We start from the raw sequence: 17,880 nt of genomic DNA on the forward strand, positions 1-17,880 counted from the left end.
CAGTCGTTAAGCGAGGAGTACCTATAAAAACATTCCATCCTGGTCCATCCTACTCCCTTCCCTTCTACAAGAAAGGATGTTTTGGAGTTTCTGGGGAAAAAAAATATTTTGCGATTCCTTACTTCCCGCGTAGCACAATGCACTTTTTCACTTCCTGAAAGAATTCTTTCATTCCTGTCGGTCAAAGCAAGTGATTCTCGTCCCAGCCCAAGGATCCATTGACTAAAAGTGCTCTAAAAGGTCACCGGGGCAGGAATCCAGCAGATTTAAACAAAAAAAACAAATTAGGAAGAGGGGGAAAAGGGGAAACTTTATTCCCAAATCTCTTTTCGGAAGTTGGATTGAAATCTTTAAAATGGTGCGGCGATGGTGTTGGAGAAACAGCACCCTCTGCTGTCCAACAAGATTATTATTATTTTTTCCTCTTCCATTTAATGTCTATATAGAGATTATCCGTCCTTCAGGTCATTTGTTTGTCCCAAAGGCGCTTTTTTTTTTTTTTCAAGAGGCAACTGGACTTTCTGGGGTTTTTTTTTTTCTTTTGAAGACGTTTCGCTTCTCATCCAAGAAGCCCCTTCAGCTCTTATTTGGATGGTAGGGAATGGAAGGATTGATACTCCTTGCAGACAGCTGGTCATTTGCATCCTGTGAGAGGGTCGCCGAGGCCACTTGGGGGTTTACCTGTGTCCTCAGCGTCACCTGAGTGGTGCTCCTGGTTCCTGTAGTCTGCATTTTTTTTCCCTCTGGAAATCCATTCCTTATTCCCACCCCATTCGAAGGGTGTTCATCTCAAATTATATAGCTAGAAGTCCGTAGAGATTCTCAGTCCTCCAGCTAATTTGGTTGTCTCAAAGGTGCATTTTCCAACAGGCAACTGGACTTTTCTGGGGGGTTTTCCTTTGAAGTCGTTTCGCTTCTCATCCAAGAAGCCTCTTCAGCTCTGACTTGGATGGTAGGGAATGGGAGGATTGATACTCCTTGCAGAGAGCTGGTCATTTGCATCCTTTTTAGAGAGTCATTGAGGCCACTTGGAGGTTTACCCGTGTCCTCAGCGTCACCTGAGTGGTGCTCCTGGTTCCTGTAGTCTGCATTTTTTTTCCCTCTGGAAATCCGTTCATCCTTCCACACCATTCGAAGGGTCTTCGTCCCAAATTGTACACCTAAAAGTCTGTAGCGACTGTCAGTCCTCCAGCTAATTTGGTTGTCCCAAAGGTGCTTTTTTTTCCAACAGGCAACTGGACTTTCTTGTTCTTTTCCGCCAGGAGGAACAACTAGGAGGCCAACTAGGCCGTGCCCACCATGGCCCGGCCCACCTAGCAACCGGGGCAGAGAACTCTTTGCTAAAATGTCGGAAGCCCACCCCTGGTCATAAGTACCAGAACTGGTTGTAAAACGCCTTTTTTTCCCCGCCCCGAGGCAGTTCTAACTTTGAACTCAACAAAACCAAAAGTAAACCACCTCTTGCAATTATGACCTGTGTGGATAACCCAAATAGCAGCAGCAAGAAACAAAGCCAGGGATGATCTGGAGGAAACCAGGTTTTAATGAGACAGTCCAGCAAAAGCCACACGGGGATCTTGGCCGGGGCAGGAATAAAACCACAAGGAAGAGGGGGTGGGGTGGGAAAATGAGCGCATCCTTGAAATGGTCAGAGGAAGACTTTTTTCGGGATGCGGCAAAGCTGGGTCGTTTCTGGAGCGGCCGACCAAAAATTCTGAATCCTGGAACTTTTCCCGTCTTCCAAGGGCAGCTGTTTGGCTAAACTAAACTGAGTTGTCTGGAGACCAGGAAAAGCAGATGGGACATAACGTTCTTGGACTCTGGACAACACGACGAGGAAGAAGAACACGCCAGGGAACGGGGAGGCGACGCACGTCGAAGGGCTGGCTTGGCGGGGCTGAGGTCGGAGGTGCACGCGGTCGCCCCCTGCAGAATGGGGGGAGAGGCCTCGGGGACAGGTTAAGGGGCTCCCCCCGCAAAGATGAGCTCCAGGGCAGCCTGGATGTCGCCCCCAGTGGCCTGGAGGGCGCGGAGGCTCAGCTCGTCGTCGTGGATGCCCATGTCTCGCAGCTGCTGCAGCTGGGGTTGCCACTGGCTCTGAAAGAGGAAAGCGGACAGGGGGAAGGGAGACCAGGTCAAACACCGCCATGGACACAGATAGAGCCGGGGACCCGGTGTCATATGCCCCTGCCGGAATCTGACTCGGAGGAGGAAGGCTAGCAGATGACAGGGAGTGGGAGTGTGGCTCCGTCGGCTGTGGAAGAGACTGGGGAAGGGCAAAGTCCGGCTGGGCAGAGCAGGGAAGAGGTAGAGCAAAGGAGAGGGAGTTCAGAGGAAGACGCAGGCCCACCCCCTCTTCATCCTAGGGAATGCAGGGAAGAATAGAGAAGGGAGCAACGGGGGTTGCGTGGTTTACGGGGGAGGAAAGGGCCCTGATTCCCTTCATTAGCTGGTAACAGTGTATAAAAAAGGAAGCTGCACGCAGCGAGCTGTTGGGAGCAAACGTGAATTTATCTTGTATCGTCATGACTTATCTGGGTTCCTGGCGTCTTCCCAACTGTGTGATTTTTGCCGTGCTTTCAAGTCTGAAATTCTTCCCTGTCAAACTAATTAGTTCAGTTTGGTTTGTTTGGATTTTAAATTATAGTTTGTGCGTACCTTGTTTTGGACTGAATTTTCTACAGTTAACGGCTGTTCCTGGGAGAGTTTTTGTCCAGCTGAAGGTAATCTGGACATTGGGGGCAAAGTTGTAGATAATAAAGGGACCTTGGGGCTCTCTGAGCTTGGTTGTTTATGGACCTTTCATTACCCAACTATATGTCATCATCAGCGTGAGTGAGTGTGGAGTTTGCTCTGGGTAAATGTGTACAGGGAACTTGCTCTGCCAGTGTTGGGGGTGTGGGTGAGGAGGTTTCCTTGGTACTTTCCTTGGTAGTGGGGTATTGTTTTCTGTTTGTTTGTCTGGTGTTAATCCTTGCTTATCTGAGAGCAAGCTACTGAAGAAGGTGCATTCTGGTCTTTTCGTTTCCTTACCTTTTTTTTTTAATTGCCTTTTTTGAATGGTGTGCAAATGTGGTTTATCTCTGTGTGTCTGTTGATGGCCAGTTTCATCAGAATGCCAAGTTTCCAGGAATTCCCAGCATTTTTGAGATTTAGCTTGGGTACTCTAGGATGCCTCCAGTTTCCTAATTTAGGTTATTGGAGGGCTGAACCGAAATGCAAGGACATGAATGAATGAATGGACCATCCCAACTTCCTGGAGGTTTACAGACCTGAAGGCTAGGCTGTCCTGATGCCTGGAGGGCGTGCTGTAAGGCCTGGCTGAAGAGGTCATTGGTGATGGGTGTTCCCGACTGCACGCTAGACGACATGGGAGATGTGCCGGAGGAATGGCCCTGAAAAGGAGGAAGACAGAAAACACCTGGTGTCCTCCAGGTAAATTGGACTGCCACGACTGCAACCCCAGGCTGGCTGGGGAATTCCGGGAGTCGAAGTCCACAAAAGTTTTGCCAAGTGGCCACGGTTGAGCAACGCTGCTTTAGACCGGCTCTTTCCCATGGCCAGTCTCCTCTGCCCCCACTCCAGAGGGACTAGAAACTCGACCAGTGGCTTTTGAGATTAGCCAAACTCTCTCCCTGGCCTCCCGCTGACCTGCGTTCCAGGCGTTGGGGTGTGCGAGCTGCTCTCTGGAGTGCTGGCTAGGGCAAGGGCCGTGGCCAACTCGCTCTGTGTGATGGGCCGAGGCCCCGCCGCGCCGGTGTAGCCAAGAGACGCTGGACGGGATCCAGAGGTGCTGCTGGACGGTGTGGTCCTCAGGCTCTGTTGGGAAAGGAGAGGCCTCACTCAGGACAATGCTTTGGTAGAAATCCGTAAGCCCCGCTCCCACAGTTGACAAGAGTTTCGGGAGCCACAATTACATCCAGAGGGAGAGAAAAAAATGGGAATCATCCCGTATTACTCCCAAGAGAAGACCTGGGGAAGGCCCTGGGGTGTGGTTCAGGAAAACAGGCCTTCTCAGTGGTGGCCATGAATTTCTCCTTCCAGAGGGAGAAACGAGTCCCAGGCCTGTTTGCATTTCTTGAAGAGGTACCTCCTCAACTTACAGAAGACCTCAGAAAGTAGACCGAGAAGATACCTGCAGACACCCTCACATCCTGGACATAAAACTGTTCCGATTCCTCCCCTCTAGACGCCGCTACAGGGCGTTGCATGCCAAAACAAATGGACACAGGGACAGGTTTCCCCCCTCCTCCTCCTCGTGCCTTCACCCCGCTGAACATCCGATTCCCACAGTGCTGCCTAATATCTATGAACTCATGTTGTGTTGCTGTAGTTCTGCTTGTCCTTATTATATTCTTTGCTCCCCCTTCTTATTAGTATTATTTTTGTTGTGATGATGATGATTCTGTTGCTTTGCATGTACACTGAGAGTTTCTGCACCGGAGGCAGGTTCCTTGTGTGTCTAATCACACTTGGCCAAATATTCTGTTCTGGTTCTTGTTCCTAGTCTAGTCTAAATTCTATTCTATATTCTATTCTGCATTCTATTTTATTCTGCATTCTATTCTATTCTGCATTCTATTCTATTCTATTCTGCATTCTATTTTCTTCTATCCTATTCTGCATTCTATTCTATTCTGCATTCAATTTTATTCTGCATTCTATCCTATCCTATCCTATATTCTATTCTATTCTATCCTATCCTATTTTATTCTATTCTGCATTCTATTCTATTCTGCATTCTATTTTATTCTGCATTCTATGTTATTCTATTCTATTCTGCATTCTATTTTATTCTATTCTGCATTCTATTCTATTCTGCATTTTATCCTATCCTATATTCTATTCTATTCTATTCTATCCTATTCTATTTTATTCTATTCTGCATTCTATTCTATTCTGCATTCTATTTTATTCTGCATTCTATTTTATTCTATTCTGCATTCTATTTTATTCTATCCTGCATTCTATTTTATTCTATTCTATTCTGCATTCTATCCTATCCTATATTCTATTCTATTGAGCATTCTATTTTATTCTGCATTCTATTCTGCATTCTATTCTATTCTATTCTGTAGTCTGTATCCTATTCTACTCTATTCTTGTTTCTATTTCTATTCCCCTTCCCTTCCACTCTACTACACTCTATTCTTAGCCTTGGGCTTCTCTTTTCAGAGATATCCACCCGCCTTCTCTCGTTACCTGATGGAAGTCATCTTCATCATCAGAGAGACCTTCAAAAAGAAATCCTCCTGGATGAGAGAGAAGGAGAGAGAAAGAAACCACATGTCAGGGTTCCGGTGATTGCCCTAATTAAATCATGAGCCTCGAGGCAACCTTCGAAAGAATCCAAAAGATTTATTATGAGCAACACGTCCAGCACTAACCTATATGAAGCCAACTCTGAGACATGTAATTTATTATCACCTATGACTCTGTTTTCCCCCACCCTCCTGAGTGTGTCATAAATCAGATTCTCCAAACACATTCACTGGGCTGGGTGTCATCAATCACTCTCTCCAATGAAGGATTTTTGAAGGATTGTAGCCTAGGCTACAATCTTTGTAAGATAAGCATGGAATGTGTTTCTGGTTTTAATTGCCGTACTGCTCCTTCAGGGTCCCCCCCCCCTTCCTTCTTATGACAACTCGGAAACAGGCATAGGAATGCTTTACGAGTTGACACCACACTGAACCTCATCCCAAAGTCAGGTATCTCCCACCAGACACCAAAGGCCAAGAGCTGCAATTTCAGTGACCGGACATAAACACCATTCATTCAACGCTACTATCACTTCATATGTTCTTTAGACAAACAGTCCTTAAGCGAGGACTCCCTGTAGTCCCCCAAATGTTACATCTGGCAATTTGTGCTCCATGTCATAGCGTGTGCCTTACCTGGCATGTCACGGTAGGAGCTGGAAGGCATGCTGCTACGCGAGGAGGTCTCTGCAGTGGGAACCGGGGCGCTGCCTGCCACAGAATGGAGGACCAGGACAATGGCATTCACCAACGCAGGATGGCTTGGGATGAGCCTAGAGAAACCAGCGAGAATGAACTGGGGAGGAGGGCTAGAGAGTCCCTGAATCATAGAGTTGGAGGGCCTCGAAGCTCACCTAGTCCAGGGGTCTCCAACCTTGGTAACTTTAAGACTTGTGGACTTCAACTCCCAGAATTCCCCAGGGAGAATAAACCGGGATTTTAGATTTTTTTGATCTAGAATTCTGGGAGTTGAAGTCCACAAGTCTTAAAGTTGCTCAAATTGGAGACCCTTGACCTAGTCCCGTGATGGCGAACCTATAGCAGAGCCATTTGTGCTGGCACACAAGCCGCAGGCAAACTCCTCTCCTCTGCTTGTGTTTTACGTTTGGAAGAGATTTCTTTTCAGGTGGGCAGGGGCAGTAGAACTCCTTAGCATCAGAGCGTGTTAATAATAATAATATAGAAAATACTGATGCTCTGATGGTAATTTCAAAAAATCCTTTCTTAGTGAGCACCTAGAAGCCAAGAGGAACATACATGGCAAATTTCAAGTTTGTAGACTTTATTGTTCTGGAGATTTTGTAATGATGTGCGAGTGATATTTTGCTTTTATACATATAATAGAAGATAAGGACTACATGGGAAAAAGAAACTGATTAGTAAATATTTTGATGGTTATATAATTGATGTATATATGGAAGATAGTACACCTTTTAATAATGATTGATAAAATCATACATTGCAATGTCCTACCTGTCAATGAATACTTCAGCTTCAACCATAACAACACAAGAGCACACAATGATACAAACTCAAAGTTAACCGCACCAAACTTGATTGCAGAAATCTGACTTCAGCAATAGAGTGGTCAATGTCTGAAATACTCTACCCGACTCTGTAGTTTCTTCCCCAAACCCCAAAAACTTTAACCTTAGACTGTCTACTATTGACCTCACCCCTTTCCTAAGAGGTCTGTAGGAGCGTGCATAAAGCGCACCAACGTGCCTACCGCTCCCTGTCCTATTGTTTCTCTTATTCTTCTTTATTTTTCTTATATGTACCCATTTCATGTATTCACAACTATGTATACACTTATACTTATTATCTTGTAAACAATTGGCAAATCAAATAAATAAATAAAATAAAATAAACAAAAAATAAAATAAATATGTTTGTATGTTGATACGATTATAATGATTATGATGTTTACATTTGAACACTTTCGACATCTAGAAAACACATTGTTCAATATAGAAATGGAACTTGCGACATAAAAACAATAAAAAAATTTTTTTTAAAAAGAACAAAGAGGTAAAAAAGAAATGAGAGAGAAAAAAATGGATTTAAAAAAAGCATTGGTAGCACACTTACGTGTCCAGCATGGCTGGGTCAGCAAAAACAGAGAAGAGGTCCTTATCCTGCAGGACTCCTGTGAGATAAAAAGAACAGGATCACTAATGAGCAAATGCAGAGAATATTATTTCAACTGAAAAATAAGGAAGCTGCAAAACCCAGCAAACCTTCTTGGGAGTTGGAAGATTAGGCATATTAAAAGTCTGATGTCTCATCTTTCCTGCTGCTTTTTTCTCTCTTCTTCTTCCTATCTTTAAGATGCACAGGTGAGGTTGAATGTTCACTATTTTCTTTTCTTTTTTCCCAGGTTTTTTCTTTCTTTCACCCTCCCCACAAAATTCTCCCGGCCTTTAAGGAGCCTCTTTTATAAATCCAATTTAGAAAAATTATCCAAGCCGCTCTCTTGATGGTGTATACATAAGGTAGCCCTCCACTTATGACCCCATGGAGACCAAATTTATGTCATTAACTGAGACCTTTCTTAAGCGAGTTTTGCCCCTTAATGGTTGTGAAGTGCAGTGGTTAGAATACGGTACTGCAAGCTACTTCTGCTGACTGCAGTTTGGCAATTCAGTTCTTCCCTCCCTCCCTCCATCCATGCATCACACCAAGAGCTGTGGTGGCACAGTGCTTTGTTTGATCCTGATGGGCTCAAGGTTGACTCAGCCTTCCATCCTTCCGAGGTGGATAAAATGAGGACTCAGACTGTTGGAGGCAATTAAACTGCTTAGAGAGGGCTGTAAAGCACTAAAAAGCGGTATATAAGTCTTAAGTGCCATTGCTATTTTCCTTCCCTCCCTCCCCTCCCAGTGGTTAGAATGCAACATTGCAGGATAACACTGCCCATAGTCTAGAGTTTGATCCTGATCAGCTCAAGGTTAACTCAGTCTTCCATCCTTCCGAGGTGGATAAAATGAGGACCCAAATTGTTGGGGACCAGAGGCTGGCTCTGTAAACCGCTTAGAGAGGACTGTGAAGCACTGTGAAGCGGTATATAAGTCTAAGGGCTATTGCTATATGTCTCCACGACTCACCCAAAGCGATGGGATCACTGCTGAGGCCGGGGGTGGCGACAATGATCTGATCTAGGGATTCCTTGTTCCCTAACATCTTGAAGACCTGCGTGGGAAACCAAAGGGAGATTCACCCTAGGGAAACAGCAGACTGGATCCTGGAGAAGTCCAGTTGTGTGGAAGAACACTCACTGAATCTCTGAAGACGGGGCTGCTGTGTAAAGCTGTGTGCAAGACACGAAACTCCCGCACGGCAGCCATTTTATCCACTGGTTCTGTAGAAGAGACAAGCAGTCAAAGAGATTGGACATGGTAACGCTCGAAAAGCTGCACGGAACGAACCTGTTAGGGCCTGCCAGCGGCCAGCAGAGCTGGCAGCAGATTCGAACAATGAGAAGGTTGGGGAGGAACATGGGCCAGTCCTGGAGTTTGGGAAAGGCTCTGATGAGGGCTCTGCATTGAAGGCAGGGATGGGGCCAGGGCTGTCTGACAGTTATCAGCTGCCTTCAGAGTTGGACATCAGTGGGGCAGAAGAAGAGCTGGAGCCTATTCCCAGTGTGCTCATGCACAGAGCTGCCAGAAGAAGGGAACAACTAAGGAACAAGGGCCGACTCGGGAGTAAAGGTAGACAGTAAATGGCCCCTCCCAGAGGGAATAAAAGAACAATGGTATTTATGAAGGTCGCAGCGTCCCGGAGGGGGTCCTGCGTTCCCCTTTTGAGACCTTCTGACGAGGCAAGTCGATGGGGAAGCTTACTTAACGACCGCGTTATTCGTTGAAGAACGGTGGGGATTTTCACTTAACAAAGGTGGCGAAAAACATAAAATGGTGGCAAAGCAAAATTTCTTACTTAGCAACATACATTTGGGGCTCCCTCACAGTCATAAATCAAGGACTACCTCCAATAAAACCATTAAAAAAAGCAGTTTGAGATCCAAAGTGGGGAATTTACCTGGTTTTTGCTCCGGTTCGGGCCAGGCTTTCCGGAAGACGTGGATAGTGGATCCAGACTGAATCCCGTAGAATTCGAGCGTTTGCTCATCCCGCAGTTTCCGCCCACAATAGATCAGATCTGAAGAGGAATGAGACTCGTATTCAAACCCCCCCACCCCAAAAAAAATCTGGCTTATTGTACACGGTGTGGGATTCAATTTTTTTACTACCGGTTCTGTGGGCGTGGCTCGGTGGGCGTGGCAGGGGAAGGATATACTGCAAAATCCCCATTCCCTCCCCACCCCACTAACCTGCTTTCCAGCTCCGTTCTCCTGTGCAGGGTAACCAAAGGAGACCCAGCCACTCATCTGGGATTCAGGAGGCAGAGAATAGATGGGGTTGGCGGGGCCAGTTAGAGGCGGGATTGGCTGGTTCTCCGAACTACTCAAAATGTCCGCTACCATTCTCCATTCCATTCTCTTTATTCTATTCTATTCTCTATTCTATTCTATTCTATAATCTATTCTATTCGCTATTCTATTCTCTATTCTATTCTATATTCTATTCTATTCTATATTCTATTCTATATTCTATTCTATAATCTATTCTATTCTCTATTCTATTCTCTATTCTATTCTCTATTCTATTCTATAATTTATTCTATTCTCTATTCTATTCTATTCTCTATTCTATTCTCTATTCTATTCTCTATTCTATTCTCTATTCTATTCTATTCTCTATTCTATTCTCTATTCTATTCTCTATTCTATTCTATTCTCTATTCTATTCTATTCTCTATTCTATTCTCTATTCTATTCTATAATTTATTCTATTCTCTATTCTCTATTCTATTCTATTCTATATTCTATTCTCTATTCTCTATTCTATTCTAAAATGGGGTAAAATTCAATTAATCGTTGTCTTGCTGAGCAGCAGAAATGTTGGGCTCAGTTGCAGCTGTAAGTTAAGGACCACCTGTATTTTACATCATTGCACCTCTGATCAAAGTGCGGTGTGTGCCAGCCTACCAATGAACTCCGGGTCAGGGATGGACTCCTGTAACTTTCCCGTAATGAGCTGCTTCAGGAACAAGATGCTGCAACCCCCCAGCGGGCACTCGCCGAGCTCGCTTTCTGGCAGCCGCAAGATGGATTTGGGAGCCAGGGGCTGGTCGGCTAGCTTCACGGCGATGTAACACTCCGAGAGAGACATGGTGGGGCTGGAGCAGTTTGATTCTCTGAGGTCCCAATCTGAACTCCAAGCAGAGTCTGGAAAAGAAACCGTGTCCCATCTATCATGTCTCTCTCCTATTTATCTATCCATCTCTCCTATCTATCTGTCTGTCTGTCTATCATCTATCTATCTATCTATCATCTATCTATCTTTATCATGTCTATTTATCCATCCATCCATCCATCTCTCCTATGTATCTACCTATCATGTCTCTCTCCTATTTATCTATCTATCCATCCATCTCTATCTATCTGTCTATCATCTATCTAATCTATCTCTCATCTATCTATCTATCTTTATCATGTCTATCTATCCATCCATCTCTCCTATCTGTCTGTCTACCTATCATGTCTCTCTCCTATTTATCCATCCATCCATCTCACCTATCTATCTGTCTGTCTATCATCTATCTATCATCTATCTAATCTATCTATCATCTATCTTTATCATGTCTATTTATCTATCTATCTATCCATCCATCCATCTCTCCTATCTATCATCTATCTTATCTATCTATCTATCTATCTATCTATCTATCTATCTATCTATCTATCTATCTATCTATCTCATGTCTATTTATCTACCTATCCATCCATCCATCTCTCCTATCTATCTACCTATCATGTGTCTCTCCTATTTATCTATCCATCCATCTCTCCTATCTGTCTGTCTGTCTTCTATCTATTTAATTCTAATCTATCTATTATCAATCTCTCTCTCCCATCTATAATCTATTAATCTATCATTATCTATCTTTTATCTATCCATCTATTTTCTATCTCTATGTATCTGTCATGTATTTGTCATCTATCTATCTTCTATCTCTCTGTGTCTGCTATCTATCTATCTATCTATCTATCTATCTATCTATCTATCTATCTATCTATCTATCTATATCCATCTGTCTGTTGCTATTCCTCCCCTATCTATCTATCTATCTATCTATCTATCTATCTACCTACCTACCTACCTACCTATCTAGAGCATCCATCTCCTATCTATCCCAAAGGTCCTTCCTTCAAGAACCATGACCTGGATGACTGAGAATGTCCGTCCGTCCACCCACCCATACCGTCTCTCTCTCCCCCCCACCCACCCCCCATCTCAAAACAGCTCCAATTCTAGGCGCCCAGGCCAGGCCAGGTTCTCCCAAACCGAACAGAAGGCCAGTTGGCACAAGGCAGCCTACCTCGCAGGGTTGTTAGGAGGAGAGTAGGCATGAATGGGGGAGCCCACCGGGGCTTCCTGGGGAAGAGGATTCGGGGTAAGCCTTGCAGGAAAATAGAGTTGAACCAACGACAGGGTCTCCCCCAGCCCCCTCCCCCAAAATAAGGCCACACTGGTCAGCTCTACCCATTGGGCATCACTGTCTTCCTTTAATAATAGTGGCCCAGGTGAGTCATGGGCCCGCAGATTCAATGCTATGCTTTCTGAGGGGGGGGGAAGGGGGGGACACCCCCAACAGACCCTCCATATCTCCCCCCTCCCCTCCTCCAGCCTCCCCTCCCCCACCGACTACCTTTATTCCTCCTTACCTGGCTGTTTACGACCAGCCGGCTGCTCCAACCGGAAACGCTTGCCCGAGCCCGCGCGAGGCATGCCGGGGGTTGTAGGCGGCCGGAAGGAGCCCTCTCACATCCCCTGCTAAGCCAAGCCGCGCCGGGTGGGAAAAGGAAGAGCCCAGCAAAACGAGGCGACGAAACCTCGGCGGAAGCTCCGCCCTCTGTGTTAAAGAAAGGGATGCTGGGAATTGCAGTCCGGAAGGATTCCCGGGCGGCATTGTGGCGTCGCGGCCTTCCGCGTCCTCGCCAATCAAGAGAGAGAGGGACGGGGGAGGTGGCCAATGGGCGCGCGGGATTCAAAAGTGCTACAGCAAACCAGGGGCATCCTTTATTATGGTTTTCACACTCCAACCTTTGGAGGGCAAGGAAATGTGGAAATGTATATTTATTCCCTATACAGGAGGACTACATACCCCTTTTGGGATTATTATTGTCATTAATTTTAAAAACAGCCAGTTTTACTTATATTGGCAACTAATAGAAACAAAGGTAGAAATTTCGGACATGGGATGGGACACCCAGAAAAATACGCCATACTTCACTTCATCCTCCGAAGAAAGATTGAAGGCAAACGAGGTCCAGGCAGAATAAGATGGCTTCAAAATCCAAGTTTGGACAAAACTCAGCTTCACTTTTTCATGTGGCTGTTGATAAAATAGGATCGCCAATAGGATCGCCAATGTCCGATGGTAGATATGGCACAAGAAGAAGAAACAAACCAAGTCACAAAACGTTTTTTTTTTTTAATTACACAAGTATTACAAAGGTACTTTAAGATCAGTCCCTTGGAGGATCATGACTGAACCAATTATTTGTTCATTAAATTTACATGGTTGCCCATCTTAGACATAGTGGCTCTGGGAAGCTTACAAGTATTAAAAATCCACAGTACACAAATCCATATTGCACGACTATGCCAAACTTGTAGATGCAAGAAAGGATGATTTGTCATCTATGGTCAAAAATCTCTTCTTTGGCTTTCTTTTCTTTTTTGAAAAAAATAGTGACATATAACCACCAGAAAATAGAATGAAGAGTAACTATAAATATAACAGGGCTAATAAAATCAGAAAGGAATATACAGTGCAGTAATTAAATGAGAGATATTCGAAGAAACTAAAAGATATCTTCATAAAGCTCAATCCATTCATTTATTTATTTAGACCCTTATTGCTCCATTTTCTCAATTTGGGTATAAGGTTTTTTTAAAATGCCATATTGAAAGAATACATTTAGATACCTAATACTCTAATTAGTTAGCTAGTTTACTTTATTGTCATTGCACCTTGTACAATGAAATCAAATACCATTTTCAGTGCACATCATGACCATGAAAATAAACACAAACATACATCCTTCACACTCCACACATTGAATTGAAAACCCTTGATATTGCATTAATATTGCACTATACAGTAGAATTCAAAACAGTTACTGCCCTGGGACAGAAGCTGTTTTTCAGCCTATTTGTCCTTGTTTTTATTATTATCCTGTACCCTCTGCCAGATGGTAATAGTTCAGAAAAAGGGTTCCCAGGATGAGATGGATCTTTAAGAATGTTTTGAACTTTCTTAAGGCAGCAGGAGCTTTAAAGCTCTTCCAAATAGAGGAGAGGGCAACCAATGATTTTCTGGGCAATGGTGTTAACCCTCTGGAGTGCTGTCCTATCTGCCACTGTGCAACTGGCAAACCATACAGATAATAATAGAGAATTAATAATAAGGTGCCTTAGAGAACTGAATATAGATAACAGGAAAAAAGCAGATATTCTAGCTCTAGCAATATTGGTTAAAGATTCAGATATTGATGTTACAAGTATGATGATTACTCTCTTTTTTAAAAAAGTTTCCATCCTTAGAGCCTGGGATACATAGAGTCAATGTTCCAAGTGATTTACAAACTGGGACCACTTAAAACAACCATTACTTCGCAGGTTGCCAATTCCATAAAAAAGGGTAGACCTCATTTCAGAGGCAGAAATGATACAGGGTTTCCTGCCTGAGCAAAGGGATTGGGCTAGAAGACCTCTAAGGTCCCTTCCAACTTGGTTATTCTGTTATTCTGCTTCTAATACAACTTCAAACTGTGGCAGAAGCAGCAAAAAAACCAAACAAACCCCAAAGCCCTCAAAATATAAGACTGTTGTTAGGAATATAAGTCACCTAACAGGTATTTGGGTTAGAAATATATAAACCAGGATAAACATTTTAGTACTATATCTTTAAGGGAATGCAAGAGCATGCAATTGGGTGTGGTTTCTCAAACAGCCATAAGATGGAGCCAGAAACCTGGGTTGTTTAGTCTTAGTCTCAGAAGAGAGTGTGTCTGAGTGAGTATCTTTTTCCCTCTGTTGGAAAGTATTGCCTTCCTCCATTGACTGATATTACTGGATTTGATGTAAGTCTGATACTGAACTGTTTTTGACACTGGAATTTGATATTTCGATTATCCCTGGATTGAAAAACTGACTGATTTACCTGTGAATGGCTTTTGGACTGCTTATTTTGGACTTTGCTTAAACCTTTCTGGAAGTAAAAAACTACATTTACTGTACTGTGTATCTGTGTGCTCTGTGTGTATTATTCCAACACTACTCTCTATACGTCTCCCTGTATGCGCTCATTCTCCGAACGGGGAATTACCTCAACCCCTTGTATTTTGTGTACAAGAGCCGGGCCAAATTCCTCATACTCCTGTTTGCTGATGCACATATCCTGAAAGTGAGGAAGGGAAGCTAAGAGGGAGCCCCCAACCCACGCTGAGCACGTGCGATTTGGGGGGGCAACGATGTTGACCTCTGTATTTGGGAGAGCCAGTGCCACCACCTCGGGCTGCAACCTTTCGGCAAAGCCAGGGAACATGGAGGTGCCGCCTGCCAGCACGATATTTTTAAACATTGTGCTGCGGAGATCCCGGTCACACTTCATTACAGCATTAAAGACAGTCTCGTGGATGTCACAACATTCTTTACCCAGATATGCGGCGTTGAAGAGGCCTTCTGGGCACCTGAAACGCTCGGTGTCAATGGTGATCACTTGCCCGTCGGGTAGCTCATAGTGTTTCTCTAAAGAAGAGGGTGTAGCGGTGGCCATTTCTTTCTGATAGTCCGGGGCCACGTAGCAAAACTTCTCCTTGATGTCCTCCACAATCTCCCTCTCTTCTGGTTTGATGTGGTAGCCTCTTTGATTCAGCATCTGCAGAAGGAAGTTGGTCAGGTCTTCGCCACCCAGATCCATGCGGAAGAGAGCATGGGAGACAGCATGGCCTTCGTAGACGGGGACAGGATCCATCCGGTCGTTCTTTATATCCAGAACTACTCCAGTGGTGCGGCCGGAAGCATAGAGGGAGAGGACGGCTTGGATGGCCAAGTAGAAGGCTGACACGTTGAAGCTCTCGAACATGATCTGGGCCATCTTCTCCCGGTTCCTTCCACTGTCCACGGGACGCTCGGACAGTAAGACTGGATGATCCTCCGGGCCCACCTGCAACTCGTTGTAGAAGACATGGTGCCAAATCTTCTCCATGTCATCCCAGTTCACAACAAAGCCATTTTCAATGGGGTGCCTCAAGGTCAAGAGGTCTCTCCTGCTCTGAGCATCGCTTCCTACATAGTAGGCCTTTCTGTTGGTGTCTTCCGCCACACTCTGCAGCTTGGGCCTCCCTATGATGGGAGGAAGTACTATTCTGGGCAGGTCCTCTCCAGCAACTCCTGCTCTGCAGTTTCTGGTGCTATTGTCCACCACAAGTGCTACGATCTCTTGGTTGGCCATTGGTAGGTAAGCCTAGGAGAAAACCAAACAGAGACATTAAGAATACGCTTACTATCTCTATGGATTCTCATGATTGGACTGTGGGTTTCATTCATTCACATATACATATACATATACATATACATATACATACACATACACATACACATACACACATACACATACATACATACATATATATATATATATATATATATATATATATATATATATATATATTCTTAAGTTTTTGCGGTACTTACATGTATGGCATTCAGCTTTGTTCGGGTATTTTCCACGTCATTGTAGTTGTGCTTTTAAAGTTGTAGCAGCGTTTGGCAGAATCTCATCTGCCATCATCAGGCTTCTGGGCTGATGATGGCAGATGAGATTCTGCAAGCTGCTACAACTTTAAAAGAACTACAATGACGTGGGAAAATCAAAGCCGACACCATACATGTAAGTACCAACAACTAAAAACATATATATATATATATATATATATACATACATACATACATACACACACACACACACACACACACACACACACACACACACACATATTTATATAACATTAATAATTTAATTATATATAATTATATATATGAATATATACAGAATTGTTTCTCTTTTCTTCAGGAGGTGCTGGCCGGTGATATGCCAGCAGAGTTAGGCATTTTCCAAATTTTTGACACCACAAGCCAAAATGTTGGCCAGCACTGACTTAAAGTAACCTATCTCCTTTTCTACCATTCCCTTATTTCATATTCAAGTGACACAAAAACAGAGTTAAGAGCTGAATAACTTGCACTTTTAAGAGTCCAGGGCTGGAAGAAACTGTTTTAACTGATTGAGTACAGTCGTTAGCCAGAAGGTCCAAAGGAACATGCAATTCCTGAATACTTTTTCTGCAGCAGTGAAAAACATACGCTAAATTTTGGTGGCGTTGTGTTGGATGATTCTGGCAAGGAATATACAAACTAGGGCTGGGGACTTTCTGGTAGAAAAATCTTCTGGATGACCATGAAAAAGAGCTTCCCTAAACAACCTCCTATTTTAGGAAAACGTTAGTTGGGCTACAAGGTCTTCCCTAAGGTTCCTTCAGTTCTCATTTTGGTCTGCTTCCCTTTTAGCTCTGCTTCTCATCTGACTTGTTCTTCGTTCCATATTCTTGTTTCTGGATCATTTTAGAAGATGCTGTTCACAAGGGCAGAGTTCAAACCTACAACATTTTGAATGTAGAGGGGATGTTCTACCACCAAAGCCAGCAGCTTCTCAGCCAGCTTTGAAAGGAAACTTACGATTTCTTGGTCTTTTCATCTAAATCCCTCTTACAACTCACCTTTGCTCAATCCGCTACTGGCAACCGCATTCAAACCAATATGGGCAGAACACTTAGGGAAAGTGATGGTTTAAATCAAGTCCATACTTACCCCAAGATAGGGTGGTTAGCTCGGCAATTAATTCCACACTTGTCTCAACAAGGATCAAATCCTTTTCTTCCCTTTGATTTTTTCCCCACTGGTATTTATCAGTTTCCTGCTCCTTTTGCCCTTTGATCCTATACTTATCTGTGAACAGCTGTGAATATGGGCCACTTGTGCAATAAGTAAATGTCATTAAAACATAAGCTCTTTTGTAAGGAAACAACTGCAGTATAACCAAATAAGGCTATAACAGGAGCCTTTATCAGGATTATATATCTTTGGATGTATTCCAAAAATCCTTCTGTATATATTTCAAGAACATTTCCTGGTGTTTACTCAGTTTCAGAGACTGGCATACTATAAACAATGGGATGTCATAGAGAATTGATTGTTAAACTGAGAGAGGGGGAGGGAGGGAGGGAGAGAAGGAGAAAGAAAGAAAGAAAGAAAGAAAGAAAGAAAGAAAGAAAGAAAGAAAGAAAGAAAGAAAGAAAGAAAGAAAGAAAGAAAGAAAGAAAGAAAGAAAGAAAGAAAGAAAGGATATAGATAGATAGACAGACAGACAAGAGAGAAAGAGAGAGATGTGATAAGATGGAGTAAGACTGATTTCCTTATGGACATAAATA

The 17,880-nt window shown here is 43.7% G+C and overlaps 2 protein-coding genes across 4 annotated transcripts; both read right to left on the minus strand.

The window, feature by feature from the left end:
• Window positions 1-1,520: 1,520 nt before the first annotated feature.
• UBL7 (ubiquitin like 7) lies at window positions 1,521-12,218 on the minus strand. 3 transcript variants are annotated; one of them, XM_087972555.1, is made up of 12 exons: window positions 12,049-12,096; window positions 11,703-11,758; window positions 10,309-10,548; window positions 9,300-9,419; window positions 8,540-8,622; window positions 8,369-8,453; window positions 7,353-7,410; window positions 5,898-6,034; window positions 5,203-5,252; window positions 3,652-3,819; window positions 3,273-3,395; window positions 1,521-2,097 (listed from the first exon to the last, which is right to left on the minus strand). In XM_087972555.1, the coding sequence occupies exons 2-12, from the start codon at window positions 11,731-11,733 to the stop codon at window positions 1,960-1,962; spliced, it is 1,233 nt and encodes a 410-aa protein (XP_087828681.1). In that variant the 5' UTR covers window positions 11,734-11,758; window positions 12,049-12,096; the 3' UTR covers window positions 1,521-1,959. The 3 variants fall into 3 exon arrangements, with proteins under 3 accessions (XP_087828681.1, XP_087828680.1, XP_087828683.1); XM_087972554.1 differs by lacking the exon at window positions 11,703-11,758 and having other exon boundaries at window positions 12,049-12,218; XM_087972557.1 differs by lacking the exons at window positions 10,309-10,548; window positions 11,703-11,758 and having other exon boundaries at window positions 12,049-12,169.
• Window positions 12,219-14,672: 2,454 nt separating this feature from the next.
• LOC113431096 (actin, cytoplasmic type 5-like) lies at window positions 14,673-17,668 on the minus strand. The gene is made up of 2 exons (XM_087972861.1): window positions 17,261-17,668; window positions 14,673-15,857 (listed from the first exon to the last, which is right to left on the minus strand). Exon 2 carries the CDS (start codon window positions 15,843-15,845, stop codon window positions 14,673-14,675), a length of 1,173 nt encoding a protein of 390 aa, XP_087828987.1. The 5' UTR covers window positions 15,846-15,857; window positions 17,261-17,668.
• Window positions 17,669-17,880: the final 212 nt, after the last annotated feature.

Source organism: Notechis scutatus, chromosome 11, assembly GCF_049901735.1.
Source record: "Notechis scutatus isolate UNSWTSFEM ecotype Mainland chromosome 11, rNotScu1.2, whole genome shotgun sequence".
NCBI lineage: Eukaryota > Metazoa > Chordata > Lepidosauria > Squamata > Elapidae > Notechis > Notechis scutatus.